Source organism: Cydia pomonella, chromosome 15 (assembly GCF_033807575.1).
Source record: "Cydia pomonella isolate Wapato2018A chromosome 15, ilCydPomo1, whole genome shotgun sequence".
In the NCBI taxonomy this organism is placed as follows: Eukaryota; Metazoa; Arthropoda; class Insecta; order Lepidoptera; family Tortricidae; genus Cydia; species Cydia pomonella.
The window spans coordinates 14,884,488-14,898,789 of NC_084717.1; the positions used below are offsets into that span (position 1 = coordinate 14,884,488).

General features: G+C 40.6%; 1 protein-coding gene across 1 annotated transcript in view; it reads left to right on the top strand.

Moving 5' to 3' along the window:
• The window catches only part of LOC133525964 (spectrin beta chain), a 75,163-nt gene that overhangs the window by 31,703 nt on the left and 29,158 nt on the right, over positions 1 to 14,302 (top strand). The window contains exons 3-13 of the mRNA XM_061862410.1: positions 2,039 to 2,190; positions 5,653 to 5,826; positions 7,089 to 7,377; positions 7,916 to 8,087; positions 8,568 to 8,696; positions 9,214 to 9,426; positions 9,789 to 9,986; positions 10,513 to 10,642; positions 11,695 to 11,844; positions 12,364 to 12,503; positions 13,631 to 13,755. Coding sequence (XP_061718394.1) covers positions 2,039 to 2,190; positions 5,653 to 5,826; positions 7,089 to 7,377; positions 7,916 to 8,087; positions 8,568 to 8,696; positions 9,214 to 9,426; positions 9,789 to 9,986; positions 10,513 to 10,642; positions 11,695 to 11,844; positions 12,364 to 12,503; positions 13,631 to 13,755 — 1,872 coding nt within the window. The remainder of the gene's footprint in view (positions 1 to 2,038; positions 2,191 to 5,652; positions 5,827 to 7,088; positions 7,378 to 7,915; positions 8,088 to 8,567; positions 8,697 to 9,213; positions 9,427 to 9,788; positions 9,987 to 10,512; positions 10,643 to 11,694; positions 11,845 to 12,363; positions 12,504 to 13,630; positions 13,756 to 14,302) is intronic.

Here is a 14,302-nt window from a genome sequence, read left to right on the forward strand (position 1 = left end):
GCGAAGACAAATTTGTGTTTCGAATTTGACCGCTAATGTGGAATTGTATATGGCGCGTATAGTTCTGCAGATTATGCGATAACTCTGGTTGTAAAAAGTTGACGTTCGACAATTCATTCACGAAAATTCATCGCACCGCACAGCGACATCTACTTCAGTTGATAAACTCGTCTCTACTAATCAATAACAATTTGTTACGTTACAAGGTTGATGTAACTATTTTTCACTAGATGGCGTTGAAATATAAACGTTTCAACAAACTGTGCAGAAATGAATGTTTAATATATGAAAATAAGTGTTTATTATGTGCCAGTCTTTGGTATTAATATTTCTATATTACAGCTTATTGAAGTATTGACTATTCATTCAACAGTAACGTCGTAATGCATTCATGAGTAATTATGTAAGAATCTTGTTTGTAGTAATTACCATTAAATAATTATTTACTACGAAAATATTGAATCATCAGAAACTGGTAGTACCTATTCGTAGATAATAATATTGAGTTTGAATTATTAATTTGTTCGTCATATTTTATTTACAAGTATTAAAATAAACCGAAGCAGGCAAATATGTAGTAATATGTATTCCCTTATCTGCTGAAGCCACCGTTTCCGTTTTTCCTGTACCAAGTTCAAAAGTAGCAAACATTTTACAAAAACACAACCACGTTTACCATCAAATCATCCGTTTCTGATACGGCTTTATCGATACTACTAGAATTATCTAAAAATTCAAGAGCACTCTCATTTTTCCACACGCGCGTAGACAAATCCAACGTCTCTTGAGTGGTGCAACTAGTGTAGTTATTAGACTGGACCTAAAGTTGTCAATATCTGGAGCATTGGTATCGAATGTCCCTGTAACCAGTTTGTTCTTAGTCGCTCTAATTCTTCCCGTTGCTTCGGAGGCTGTGTGCTCAGTTGGCTGAAAGGCCCAGTGCTGATGACATGACATCTACAGAGTGCTATGATCTGATTAAAAGAGGGATCAATATTGAGGTTCCTGGACTGGAGGTGTATTACGATAAAGTGGTCTGTGAGCTAAGAGGTTAGTTTGTGAACGGTGTTATCATTGTGTATGGATGTAGGTCTTTAGGTGTATTGATAACCATGTTTGGTTTGTTTTTAGGACGTCAATCCAATAAGAACGTAAATATTTAGTGATTGATGAACGCGTTATTGTGATGTGAGGAAAAATGTACTTATATGTTTCTGACCAGTAAGGACGACTTCTACTAATTTAAAATGTCAGTGGTTCCTTAGTGACCACCGACTCTGTCGTAAGACCTTTTACCAGAAAATTAAACCCGACGCGAACAGGTCCTTGATGAATTGATAAATCTTTATTTCACATTTTTACCTTAAAGGTTCTTAAATTCCTGTGACATTTCCGCATAAAGCCCTTTCATCTCGCACCTTTTCCGGTCCACAGGCCACGGCCTGTAACATAATCCTCATCTAACATTTCATATATTGATTACCACACCCTACACCGCTTCAGGCCTGTTACCGCGATGCAGCCGCCGGCAGAACACGTCGAGGAGTACCCCATCTGGTCTCCGCGCCGCGGCCGACCCCACTGGCGGTTATTGTGTCAACATTGTTTCCTACTTTTAATATATAATGAACGTCTATTACGTCCATTTTCATTATGATTACGGGCTGACAGGTCCGTTCTTTCTGATTTTACGTAATTTCGAAATTAACTTGGTCGTTCCTTCTGAGAGAAATGGTTTGGGGTTTCTATGGGTGGTGAACAGCTAAGCAAATACCAGTGTCATCCAAGTAGTATTTATTTCTAAAAAATCCCAACTTTTGTGGAGTAAGGCTGCTCTTGCTTTTTTCTCCTAGACAGAGACAAGCAAAATGGACTGAAGACTCACAGGAATAAACCAATCACATTTCGTCGATCGTCAATCGATTCTTCTACTACTGCCTGCTGCATTGGTCACATTCAATTGAAAGTCAGGCACCGTGACCTACTCTCAAATTAACCATAAATAAACGTATTCATTAATTATGTTCTTCTCCAACAGACGAACGAGAGAGCGTACAGAAGAAGACTTTCCAAAAATGGGTGAACTCCCACCTGGTGCGCGTGGGCAACCGCATCGGCGACCTCTACGTAGACATGCGGGACGGGAAGATGCTCATCAAACTGCTAGAGGTGCTCTCTGGAGAGAGGCTGGTAAGTGATCTGGGCATCTGTGGTTATTTCACAAATCAGAAATATTTATTACATTACATATGGTGCTACTTTCTCGCACGCGTGCGGGAATGAGCACTTTCTGTGCATATGTCCAAACGTTAAAGAGCCATATGTACTGTAAAACGTTGTACAATACACATGCGAATAGGTAATTTTCAACTCGTGTCGATTTAAAACACTTACTTCGATAGTTTTTTAATTTATCACGTTGCGAATTTCCTATTTTCTGCACTTGTATCGTAAACAACTATTGTGTAAACTGTGTAGGTACAAGAATATAACTAGGTACATTTTTTGATGAGTATCAACAGTTTTACCCTTTTCGAGCATACAATTTATTTTATCCTAAACTAGGTTTTAATATTTTATCTTAGTTTCAAGATTAAATATTAAAACTATTACTATTTTGATATAAATTTAGGTTTATATAGTTATAAAATTATTTTAAGTTATAGAATACTTTGTCTCTTAAAAAAATTTTTAAGCATCTTTTAAAAGTATTTCCTTGGAGGCTTTTTATTTCGTTAGGCAGATGATTGAAAACATTAATAGTAGATATGAACGTGCTTTTTATATATTAAGATGCTAGTTCTCCGAAGTAACATATTGTACTTATATTGTGATTTGATATTTTCTTTGCATTAGCTCTTTGTGAAATATTCAGGGTGATTTTATACAAATAGGCTTCATTGTAATATATAAATGCCGGTAAGTGTCAAAAAGCGCTTCTCCCTAAACACGTGACTGTACATTCTAAAAACAGTTTTTAAGCTTCTTTTCTGCAATCTTTCTTCTCTTCTTCCTAGCGTTATCGTTATATTGCCATGCTCATGAGAGCCTGGGTCCGCTTGACAACTAATCCCAAGATTTGGCGCAGGCAGTAGTTTTCTTTTCTGCAATATAAATGTTTTGTCAACATCAACAAAATTGCCCCAAAAAATTACTCCGTACGTAAGTAGTGGGTAGACTGGTCCATAATATGCACTGATAACAATTTATTCGGAGCAAGTTTCTGACAATATCGTTAAATCATAGCATCTACTAGAAATCTTTTAATTTATCTCATTTATATGCGCTTTCCGATTTAAATGCGTATCTATTTCAACGCCTAATAGTTAAACTGTTGGACCCGGGTACGTCCTTAAACTACATCCAAAAGATTAGAGAGGTATGGGCATTGTGAATGTCATCTCGCTTTGTGTGGTAGGGCACAGCCAGTGTATGTCATTCTAGATCTAGAGTAGAGCCCAACTGGGGAAGTACCTCCACCGTACAGAAAACAGCAGCCAAATAACACTAGACCCTACTCCTAGTGTTGTGTTCCTGTCGGTGAGTAAGGTTGCCAGGGGGGGGGGGGGGGGTTAGGGTCGGCAACGCGCATGTAACTCCATCAGGCGGGCCGTATGTTTGTTTGCCACCGACGTAGTATAAAAAACACAAAAAAAAACTAAAGTTCTAATTTCACTAAGGGTCTGCACAGTCTGTCACCGTTAAATGTTCGCATAATTTTGTTGAATGGGACCAATTAATCTGAGAGCGCATTCGCCCATTTCAGTTGCTTAAACTTTAAAATCTGTAGTCATGTATTACATACTACAGCATATGTATTTGTAACTATCTACCATTTTTACCTGGTGACGAAGCCTACTATATTTAAAAAATTGTGACGGATTAGCGTTACAGGAAACCCCAAACATGTCTTGTTACCAAATAATCGGATTACATTATTGGGCTTTATAGCCTTTATATAAAATATAAATGATACATACAATATAATATATTTAGGTCCGACGAGGTACATAATTATATAATGTAATCTTAGGCTTTGTACAAGAACCCAAACCTATATAAAGTTACTTCTTAAGAATGCATTAATTTAAAAATTAAATAGTGTTCTTATACGACTTATTCTGAAGTTTTTTTTTCATAAATACTATTCCGGTTATTGTATTTTGTACGGTCATGTCTGAAAATATCGATACGGACAAAGTGCCAAAAATATGTATACACTACCCTTATATATGGGCCATAAGGTCGTGTATACATATTTTTGGCACTTCGATCGTGTCCAATGTTTTCAGACGTGACTGTACCTTGGATTGGGGTGACTTCGAAAACGGGATAATTTTGATATTTACAAATATCTAATAAATAAGAAGCACTTTCTGCAGTAGCAACAGTAAACATGGCCTTGGTAACCATTGCAGTAGCGTTAGTATTGCCAAAGTATACATGGTGTCATTCACGCAGACGCGCGCCTTGACTCGTAATATCATGTTATTAAAGGTTATATTTGACAAATCTGCGCGTCATCGTGGATGGCATGAACTATATGAAGGGCTTCTGGTTTAGTAGATATTTATAGTTTTCAAAATTCCTATATTTTCGAAGTTATCCTAATGCAGCTTATATTTGTTAAAATACTCTAATCAAGAGACACAGGAACACACGGTTTACCTAACTGTCTACAGTATATATAAATCAGTATCGTAAATACTTGATTGTGACCGGTCTGCACTATGTTTAGACTAACATAGCAACGTCAGGACGATGTTATTGCTAATTCAGCTGTCTACATTAGCAAAACGTATAGCAGTAATTATGCTAATTCAAATTGTACAATGGACAATAAAATGCACTTTTTAGATGCAAGTATAGTCTAAACAATTGTTATAGGATATCTTAGCTAGATATTCTTCTTAACTTAAGACTTAATAAAAACCTCATGTAAAAAAGGCATGAATTGAATTGGGCAAATTATCATAATGTGATACGATATCCGATCTTCCAGACATTAATATGATTATATAATTGATAGGTTGAACTCATAGCAACCTATTACAGGTTTTTTTGGGTTTACACGTATATGGGTTGTGCCTGAATTAAATGATTATTTAATTTAATTTATATACCTACAGAGATATTACTGTACTACGTTAATCTAAAATAGGCCCTTGAGGCATTGTATCAAGTGCTGGGGGATTTCCTTGTTGTATCGCAATGATGATACATTAAGCGAGGAAGCCGCCAGCTCTTCGGTCACGAGTTACGTCAACCGGACGCTTCGCAATTTCTGCAAAAATCTTGTGTGCGCTGGGACCCCATAGACCTAGAGTTTCAACGCAAAATGGTACAGGTTTTATATTCAGATAAGTTCATAATAGTTCAAATAGTTCTGGACCAAACTTAAGATGGATGTGGATATATCACGCTAGAATCCGTATAAGTTAATTTATACTAATTTGAACAGAACAAAGTAATAAATACATAGAAATTCGACAATAAAAATGATATTGACAGTATTGACACACTTTGTTTAGGCAAATGCAGAGTTAGCTTGGTCTTTGTCTAACTTTATGTACTTTAGCGTCTGTTAAAACTATAAATTGGAAATGTAATTGATTGCTGACTGTACTTAATTTTTTTTTTTTTCTATTGCAGCCTCGTCCGACGAAAGGCAAGATGCGAATCCACTGCCTTGAAAATGTTGACAAAGCGCTGCAGTTCCTCCGCGAGCAGCGCGTGCATCTCGAGAACATGGGGTCCCACGACATCGTCGACGGGAACCCGAGGCTCAGCCTGGGCCTCATCTGGACCATCATCCTGCGGTTCCAGGTCAGTTCATACACGTTGACACTTTGCGGCGCGTGCATCTTGAGAACATAGGGTCCCACGAATCCCACGACATCGTTGAAGGAACCCGAGGCTCAGCCTGGGACTTTATAAATCTTTGGTTAAAATTTAAAGCAACAACTCTGAAACACAGTGCCTATATCCACATATCGGTGTGTCCAGGATTTTTGAGGTTTTAAACCTTAGACAGGATCCCACAGGATGGATCTCGGGGCAGAGGAAGACCAAAACGGAGATGGCGGGACGATTGATACATTTTGTAAAGAGTGGCGGAGTGTGAATTGGATAGGAAAAATGGCGGGAAAGAGCCTTCCCTCTTTCCCTGCCTTTCCCAGTAGGGGTTAGTTGCGTATCATCTTGTAAAATTAATTATACTATGATAATCTTAGCAAAATGCACTTGGCATTCCTTGCATCATTCATGTGTTTGCATTCCTTAGTAGCTTATGAATTTTATAGAAATACAAACATCTAACATATACAGCGTTCGGTGTTACTATAAATAATTGAAAACTTATTTTGTTATTTAATGTCATGAGATGAGAATATTGAGAATGAATTAAAGTCGGTAGTTAAACTTAATAGATATAACACTACCTATAACGATATAATTCTACATTAACTACTAAATGGTACGACCTAAAAATAAAACTTGATGTCGAATCAAGCAATAGATTTATCTTATACTGACTTAGCTCTAATAGTTGTCCCTTACGCAACAAGTGTACCAATAACAACCTATCCGTAGTCCTATAAAAGGATTGGAATCCCGATAGGTGCGGTGATATCATTACGTTTATATTTAGACTTATGATCGTTCGAAAACGGAATGCATTACTAATTGTTTGTTTTTGGTATAATTACCGGGGGTTTTTGGGCGCCACTTAGCGGGATATGAGTAAAACATTAAAAATAAATCTGTACAATACAATTTACAACGAGCAAAGAAATTACGACTCGGATAAAAAAATAATTTAAAGTTGCATATATTTGTGGTCTCGACAGCTTTTATTTTTTTAGGTACCTAATAGTCAAAACAAACACGGATAATCAAATCCCTACGAGTAGCTATCCCTCTCCAAAGCCATTGACTCCCTAGGTAGGCTTAAATTTTAAATTTAAACGTTCAAGGCAGATTTTTCGGCTGACTTAAAGCTCGCGACTGCGTGGTTCGAAAGGTTACTGGGATGTCGACATTTTGCTGTATCAATATCTGATTTGCTAATGGATACATTTATTTTCCAGATCCAAGACATTACAATCGAAGAAACGGATAACAAAGAAACCAAGTCAGCTAAAGACGCCCTACTGCTATGGTGTCAAATGAAGACCGCCGGCTACAATAACGTGAACGTTCGCAACTTCACGACCTCCTGGCGAGACGGTTTGGCGTTTAACGCCATCATACACAAGCACAGACCGGACCTGATTCAGTTTGAGAAGCTGCACAGAAGCAACCCTATTCATAATTTGAACAATGCGTTCAATGTTGCTGAGGATAAGCTTGGACTTACCAAACTGCTTGATGCCGAAGGTAAGCTTCAAAGTTAAATATTTTTGCAGCCATGCTGTCGTTGATTAGGGTTACCATTCCCTAACTACGTAAGTTTGAAGTATCCTAAATAGAAAATATACCAAAGCCACAGAGTGGTATTCCACCAGTCCAATTTCTTGGTCGAATGTGTAGTTGCGTGTCACATTTTGCTTAGACAGTGAGACGCAATGCATATTGGGCCCAGAAATTGGACAGGTGGTATACCACCCTTAAGAAGAAATGAGAAACTTATAAACAAAACCCAAAACTATCTCGAGCGTTTTGAACGCCTAATTCTTTTGGTCACTTTTTGACAGTCATTACATTTTGAGAAAGTTTCGGTTATTTGGTAGTGGTCGGGAAACTCTATAAAACAACTGAAAATAACAAAAACGTGTCTTAACTAATAAGGTGGACGAAAACGTTTAGATATGACCTAGACTGGACCATAAATATATTTCGACAACACTTGCTAATCGTCCTATTGGTTTGGTTTTACGTCTCTTGTATGATATCAATAAATGATCTGTGTTTCCAGACATCGCTGTCGACCACCCCGATGAGAAGTCCATCATCACTTACGTAGTAACCTACTACCACTACTTCAGCAAGCTGAAGCAGGAGACGGTGCAAGGCAAGAGGATCGGCAAGGTCGTCGGCATCGCTATGGAGAACGACAAGATGATGCAGGAGTACGAGACCCTCACCAGGTAAGAAACCTTCCTTGTAACCTGATCTGTTGAAATACTGAGATAATGGGTTTGCTAGTGAAATCTGATACTAGTAACAAAAGTATACTTCCTCAACGTTTTAAAATTACCCTTTCATTGATCTGGTGGTTCGCACTCGCTGGCAAGAGTCTAAAGATACGTACCATCAAGCCGATTCAGTATCATTTGTCTCCAACTTCGTTTGTCAGGCTACCACATGTCATGTCGTTCTCGAATCAGTTGATCCAGTCACCCAATGTTCCACCATAAATCGTCGGCATTAAACTCGAGGGCCAGTTTAGAATGAACTCATATCATGTGAACAAAGAAGGGCGTCATTTCATACTGCAAGATTAATTCTTGTTCGATCTTCTTCCATTGCACATCTGAAATCTTGATTGTTCTTAATGAAACGTGCTCTTTATCCTCAGTCATGAGTAGTACTTAATGGTAAACGAATCAATGTTTTTCTTTTTACAGTGACCTGTTGCAATGGATCGAGCGCACGATCGAAGCTCTGGGCGACCGAACGTTCGCGAACTCGCTGGAGGGCGTTCGTCAACAACTCGTCCAGTTCGCCAACTACCGCACGGTCGAGAAACCGCCCAAGTAAGACCTTTGATTTGACTCAATATTTTTGGCTATTTGCGAAATGCGTGATGGGTTCCTAAAAGATAATGAGATGATAATGGCTTACAACATCACTCCCGTGCACAACCAATAGCATACTTGACAGAAAGCTTGACAACCAAGTCGCGATACTATTTCCTTTTGATGTGCACGGTTCTAGCAAAAACATTATGACTTTTCGTTTCATCAATTCAATAGTTTGGTTTACATTATTGGGATTTAAATAGTAACAGAACCTGGACTAAGGCATACAATCGAAAAAAAATCGTCAATACGAATAATACTAACCTCGGCAAAATGCTAATTGTGTATAATTTGTTTGATAATATTGGGTTGTTCTCAGTAATCTCAGTGAATATCAACCACGGTGCAAATGTGAATAACCCGGGAATAACCTGCTTTAGAAGCATTGTTGGTTTTAATGAAAACTCCACTTAAGACATTATATTCTCCATAATTCAATAACAATGGCCTAATCTTTACCCATTCTTATTAGGTTCGTCGAAAAAGGCAACTTGGAGGTGCTTCTATTCACTCTGCAGTCGCGCATGCGCGCCGCCAACCAGAAGCCATACACGCCCAAAGAGGGCAAGATGATTCACGACATCAACCGAGCCTGGGAGCGACTTGAGAAATCTGAGCACGAAAGAGAACTCGCGCTTAGAGAGGAGCTTATCCGTCAGGAAAAGCTTGAGCAGTTGGCTGCTAGGTGAGTTTGAACCTTGTTGTCAGCATCGTAAGGCTTACATTCCTGAATGGGGTGAGATGATTAATGACATCAATCGCGTCTGGGAGCGATTTGAGAAGTTCGAACACGAAAGAGAACTTGCGCTTAGAGAGCTGCTTATACGGCAGGAGAAACTTGAGCAGCTTTGCTACTGGGTGAATTTGAACCTTGTTGACTATGAAGTAAGGTCAACATTTCTAAAGAGGGAGTTTGCAGTCGACGAGGAAAGATCTTGGTGAGGTAGAATTTATTGATAGAGTTGTAAGGTTTTTAGTGCCTTTTAATGACTTTGAAATTGTTCTTTATTAGTGAAGTCACTAATCTATACCGGTTTTTTTTTTCAGATTCAACCGCAAAGCCCAGATGCGTGAGACCTGGCTCTCAGAGAACCAGCGTCTCGTCAGCCAGGACAACTTCGGTTTCGACTTGGCCGCCGTGGAGGCGGCGGCTAAGAAACACGAGGCCATCGAGACCGATATCTTTGCGTACGAGGAACGCGTGCAAGCTGTCGTCGCCGTGTGTTCAGAGTTGCAGGCGGAGAGGTGAACACTCATGCAGAATTTTGACGCTTTCATTTAACAAAAGTATATTGAAAACCAGTCGTTATTTAGGACAACTTTCGCTTGAATTTGGCGACAATGTAAGTCGCTTAGGATGGTATTTCACCTGTGCAATTTCTTTGTCCAATGTGCATTGTGTCTCACTCTCTCATTAAGTAAAATATGAGACGCAAATATACATTGGACCAAGATATTATGTTGCCTATGTATGAGGAACTCTTTTATCCGACTACGGGAAGGGTTTGCATAGTATAGCAGGCAATCATGTAGATATTTTTGTGTCGTACGTTCCAAACGTAACGTCAAAACTATAGAGACAATTTTGACGGAAGAGGTGTGTCGATCGATTTTTATGATGCGATTGGCATAGGTTACATTAATAATCATCTCGGAAAGAGGATATTTTTTTACAACCGATATCGGATTGGTTAAAGTTTTATTTGGTGATTCTGTTTTTGATGAAAATGTGTGTAGTTTGATGTGGTAATCACTCGTGTCCGTCCGCCAGGTACCACGACATGGAGCGCGTGCAGGCGCGGCGCGACAACGTGCTGCGGCTGTGGGCCTACCTGCTGGAGCTGCTGCGGGCGCGGCGCGCGCGCCTCGAGCTCTCGCTGCAGCTGCAGCAGAACTTCCAGGTCCACACCACTCCAAGCGAGAACCCCTACACCTACTTAACTTATCCTTACCTGTACTCTGTATCTTTAGGTATTTCAATAAAAGTAAACAAAATCTAGATTGATGGTAGATGAAAACATTACATGATCAAATAATGTAGGTTAAAGTCAGGTCGTTCAGTCACAGATCCAGACGGGGTTATGTATTTGGTTGCCAATAAATTTTATAACCACCCGAAAATGTACAAATTGTTTACTTTTAAATACCTAAAGATACAAAGTATACTACCAAACTACACGAGAAGTTAAAAAAGTTTAGTGGGTGGATGTCAACCGCCGTAGTGACAAGTATCAAAACCAATGAGCGAACTAGGTTCAAAACCAAGCGCCATATGAAGAAATACATAGACAGGATTGGATGGAGAAAAAAATCACCAAAAGATTTTATGCCGGACACGACATTTAGCAATACAGACAACGACTTGAATGAATGAATGGAAAACATTTAGCTCAATAACTATACACCGTGTTTTTATTGAATTCCATTAACTGGGTATGGGTAAGTACGTTTAAGGAAACTAAATGGCATAGTTAATTGTCAAAAAATATATTTAATTTAAAATTTTTACTTTTTATAGTCAGTTATTAAATGTTGCATATAGCGTTGTAACACGGGCGTTACATTTAATTCAACCAAACAATTGAAAACTATGACATATCAATGTCATTTCGAACATCAATCGTACTAAACACTCATAAATATGTAAACAGGCCCTAAGGCAAGTGTATACGCTCGTGAGGGCCTTATAAAATAAAAATAAATTATATATTATCTCTGAAATGGAGTTAATTAGAATACCGGTGTCTTTGAAAAAGTTGCTTAATTTACCCATCCTTAATTTGCACCATTGAAATTAACGAAAAAAAAAAACAGTGTACACTTTTCCAATTATATTAAAATGTGTAAAAATACTTTTCCAATTGAAATAATTCTTTATTATTGTTGTGATTTGAATAACTAACACTGAGTTTAAGATGTATATGAAAATATCTAACATTATACTATTTCACAGGAAATGCTATACATCTTAGACTCCATGGAAGAAATCAAACTGCGACTCCTCACCGACGATTACGGCAAACATCTTATGGGAGTCGAAGACTTGTTGCAAAAGCACGCTCTCGTCGAGGCTGATATCAACGTTCTTGGCGAACGCGTCAAGGTAATGTGTAACTTATTGCTAAGGAGTTAAGGTTTAAAATAAAAATCAAACTGAGTCTCATCGCGGCGCCGGCGCTTGCATGCAGCGCGCTACAGTGGTATGATGAAACATATTTAGCCCTTAGCTTTACTACTTACTACTAGTTACAGCCGTAATGCAGCGACCCGAAGTGGATCTTGGCTTTCGACACCAAAGACCAAAGACGTTTTTGTACAGTCGACGGCGTCGAGTTCGCTAAGGTCTCTTTGCGCTTCGTCTCTCCAGCGGTACCTAGGGCGTCCAGACTGTCTTTGGCCATTTGGAACTCCAAAGTACGCTCTCCAGACTGCTCGATCTTCACCTATCCGGACTACGTGCCCGAGCCATCGGAGTCGGAGTCGGAGCTTTAGGGAACACAATCGGTTTGTTTTGTCTACAGTTTATATGAAAATTATTCTCGTATTATTAGGTTTCTGACTAACTTGATTTTCACACTTGAAGTTGTTACGGATATTAATGATGTTTAATTGCATTTGCTAGGTGGTCGTGGGCCAGTCGCAGCGCTTCCTGGAGCAGGAGGAGGGCGGCTACCGGCCGTGCGACCCCGCCATCACGGTGGAGCGCATCCAGCAGCTCGAGAACGCCTACGCCGAGCTCGTCCATCTCGCCGTCGAGCGCAGGTATTGCACGCTACTGCAACTAGGTGGTCGTGGGCCAGTCGCAGCGCTTCCTGGAGCAGGAGGAGGGCGGCTACCGGCCGTGCGACCCCGCCATCACGGTGGAGCGCATCCAGCAGCTCGAGAACGCCTACGCCGAGCTCGTCCATCTCGCCGTCGAGCGCAGGTATTGCACGCTACTGCAACTAGGTGGTCGTGGGCCAGTCGCAGCGCTTCCTGGAGCAGGAGGAGGGCGGCTACCGGCCGTGCGACCCCGCCATCACGGTGGAGCGCATCCAGCAGCTCGAGAACGCCTACGCCGAGCTCGTCCATCTCGCCGTCGAGCGCAGGTATTGCACGCTACTGCAACTAGGTGGTCGTGGGCCAGTCGCAGCGCTTCCTGGAGCAGGAGGAGGGCGGCTACCGGCCGTGCGACCCCGCCATCACGGTGGAGCGCATCCAGCAGCTCGAGAACGCCTACGCCGAGCTCGTCCATCTCGCCGTCGAGCGCAGGTATTGCACGCTACTGCAACTAGAGAGATACCACAACGCTATAGGAAGCGGACAGCGGAGCCAACAGTTTATAGTTTATAGGGAGCGGAGTTTATTGGTGAGAAGTGATAATGAAGCATTCCATGAAATTGTCTACTGTTGTCCCGTACAAACGCGAATTTTATGAACATTTGCAGGTACAAAAGTTTCTTTTTCTGTGAAAATGGTCAAAAATAGCACAGAAAAATAATCGCCTGCTTGAAACGCCGAAAAAAAGTCGCAACACCGGAAGTAAAATGCGTCTGTACGGGACAGCCCGTGGAATGCTCTTAATATCAAGAGATAGCAGGCCTTTCAACGCGCAAGCGGGAGCGTGTGTGAACTTTAACGGACACCTGTAAATTGGCGAAGTGTTAGTGACAAGTTTAAGCTTTAAAGAAAGAAGAAAGAAGTCTCACAAATAATGTCACTCGCTAGTTCTATCATCATTATTTACGGATTACCACAAATATACCTTAACTTAAAAGGGTAGGATTAGGAGATATTTGGAAAAATCGGGACAGCAGTCGTTAGAAGTTTATAGGACTGGACCGTAAAAAGCAAGATATTGTGACTATTAGAACCTGGTAACACTACTAATTTTATGAATATGTTTACAGAAAGCGCCTGGAAGACAGCCGCAAACTGTGGCAGTTCTACTGGGACATGGCCGACGAGGAGAACTGGATCAAGGAGAAGGAGCAGATCGTGTCCGTGGACGACATTGGCCACGATCTCACTACTGGTATGTTTGTTGAACTGTAGCCTAGAAGACAAACAAACTGTGGCAATTCTACTGGGACATGGCCGACGAGGAGAACTGGATCAAGGAGAAGGAGCAGATCGTGTCCGTGGACGACATTGGCCACGATCTCACTACTGGTATGTTTGTTAAACTGTAGCCCGGAAGACGGACAAACTGTGGCAGTTCTACTGGGACATGGCCGACGAGAAGAACTGGATCAAGGAGAAGGAGCAGATCGTGTCCGTAAACGACATCGGCCATAATCTCACTACTGGTTTGTTTGTTGAACGGTAGCCTGGAAGACGGACAAACTGTGGCAGTTCTACTGGGACATGGCCGATGAAGAGAACTGGATCAAGGAGAAGGAGCAGATCGTGTCCGTGAACGACATCGGCCATGATCTCACTACTGGTATGTTTGTTGAACGGTAGCCTGGAAGACGGACAAACTGTGGCAGTTCTACTGGGACATGGCCGATGAAGAGAACTGGATCAAGGAGAAGGAGCAGATCGTGTCCGTGGACGCCATCGACCATGATCTCACTACT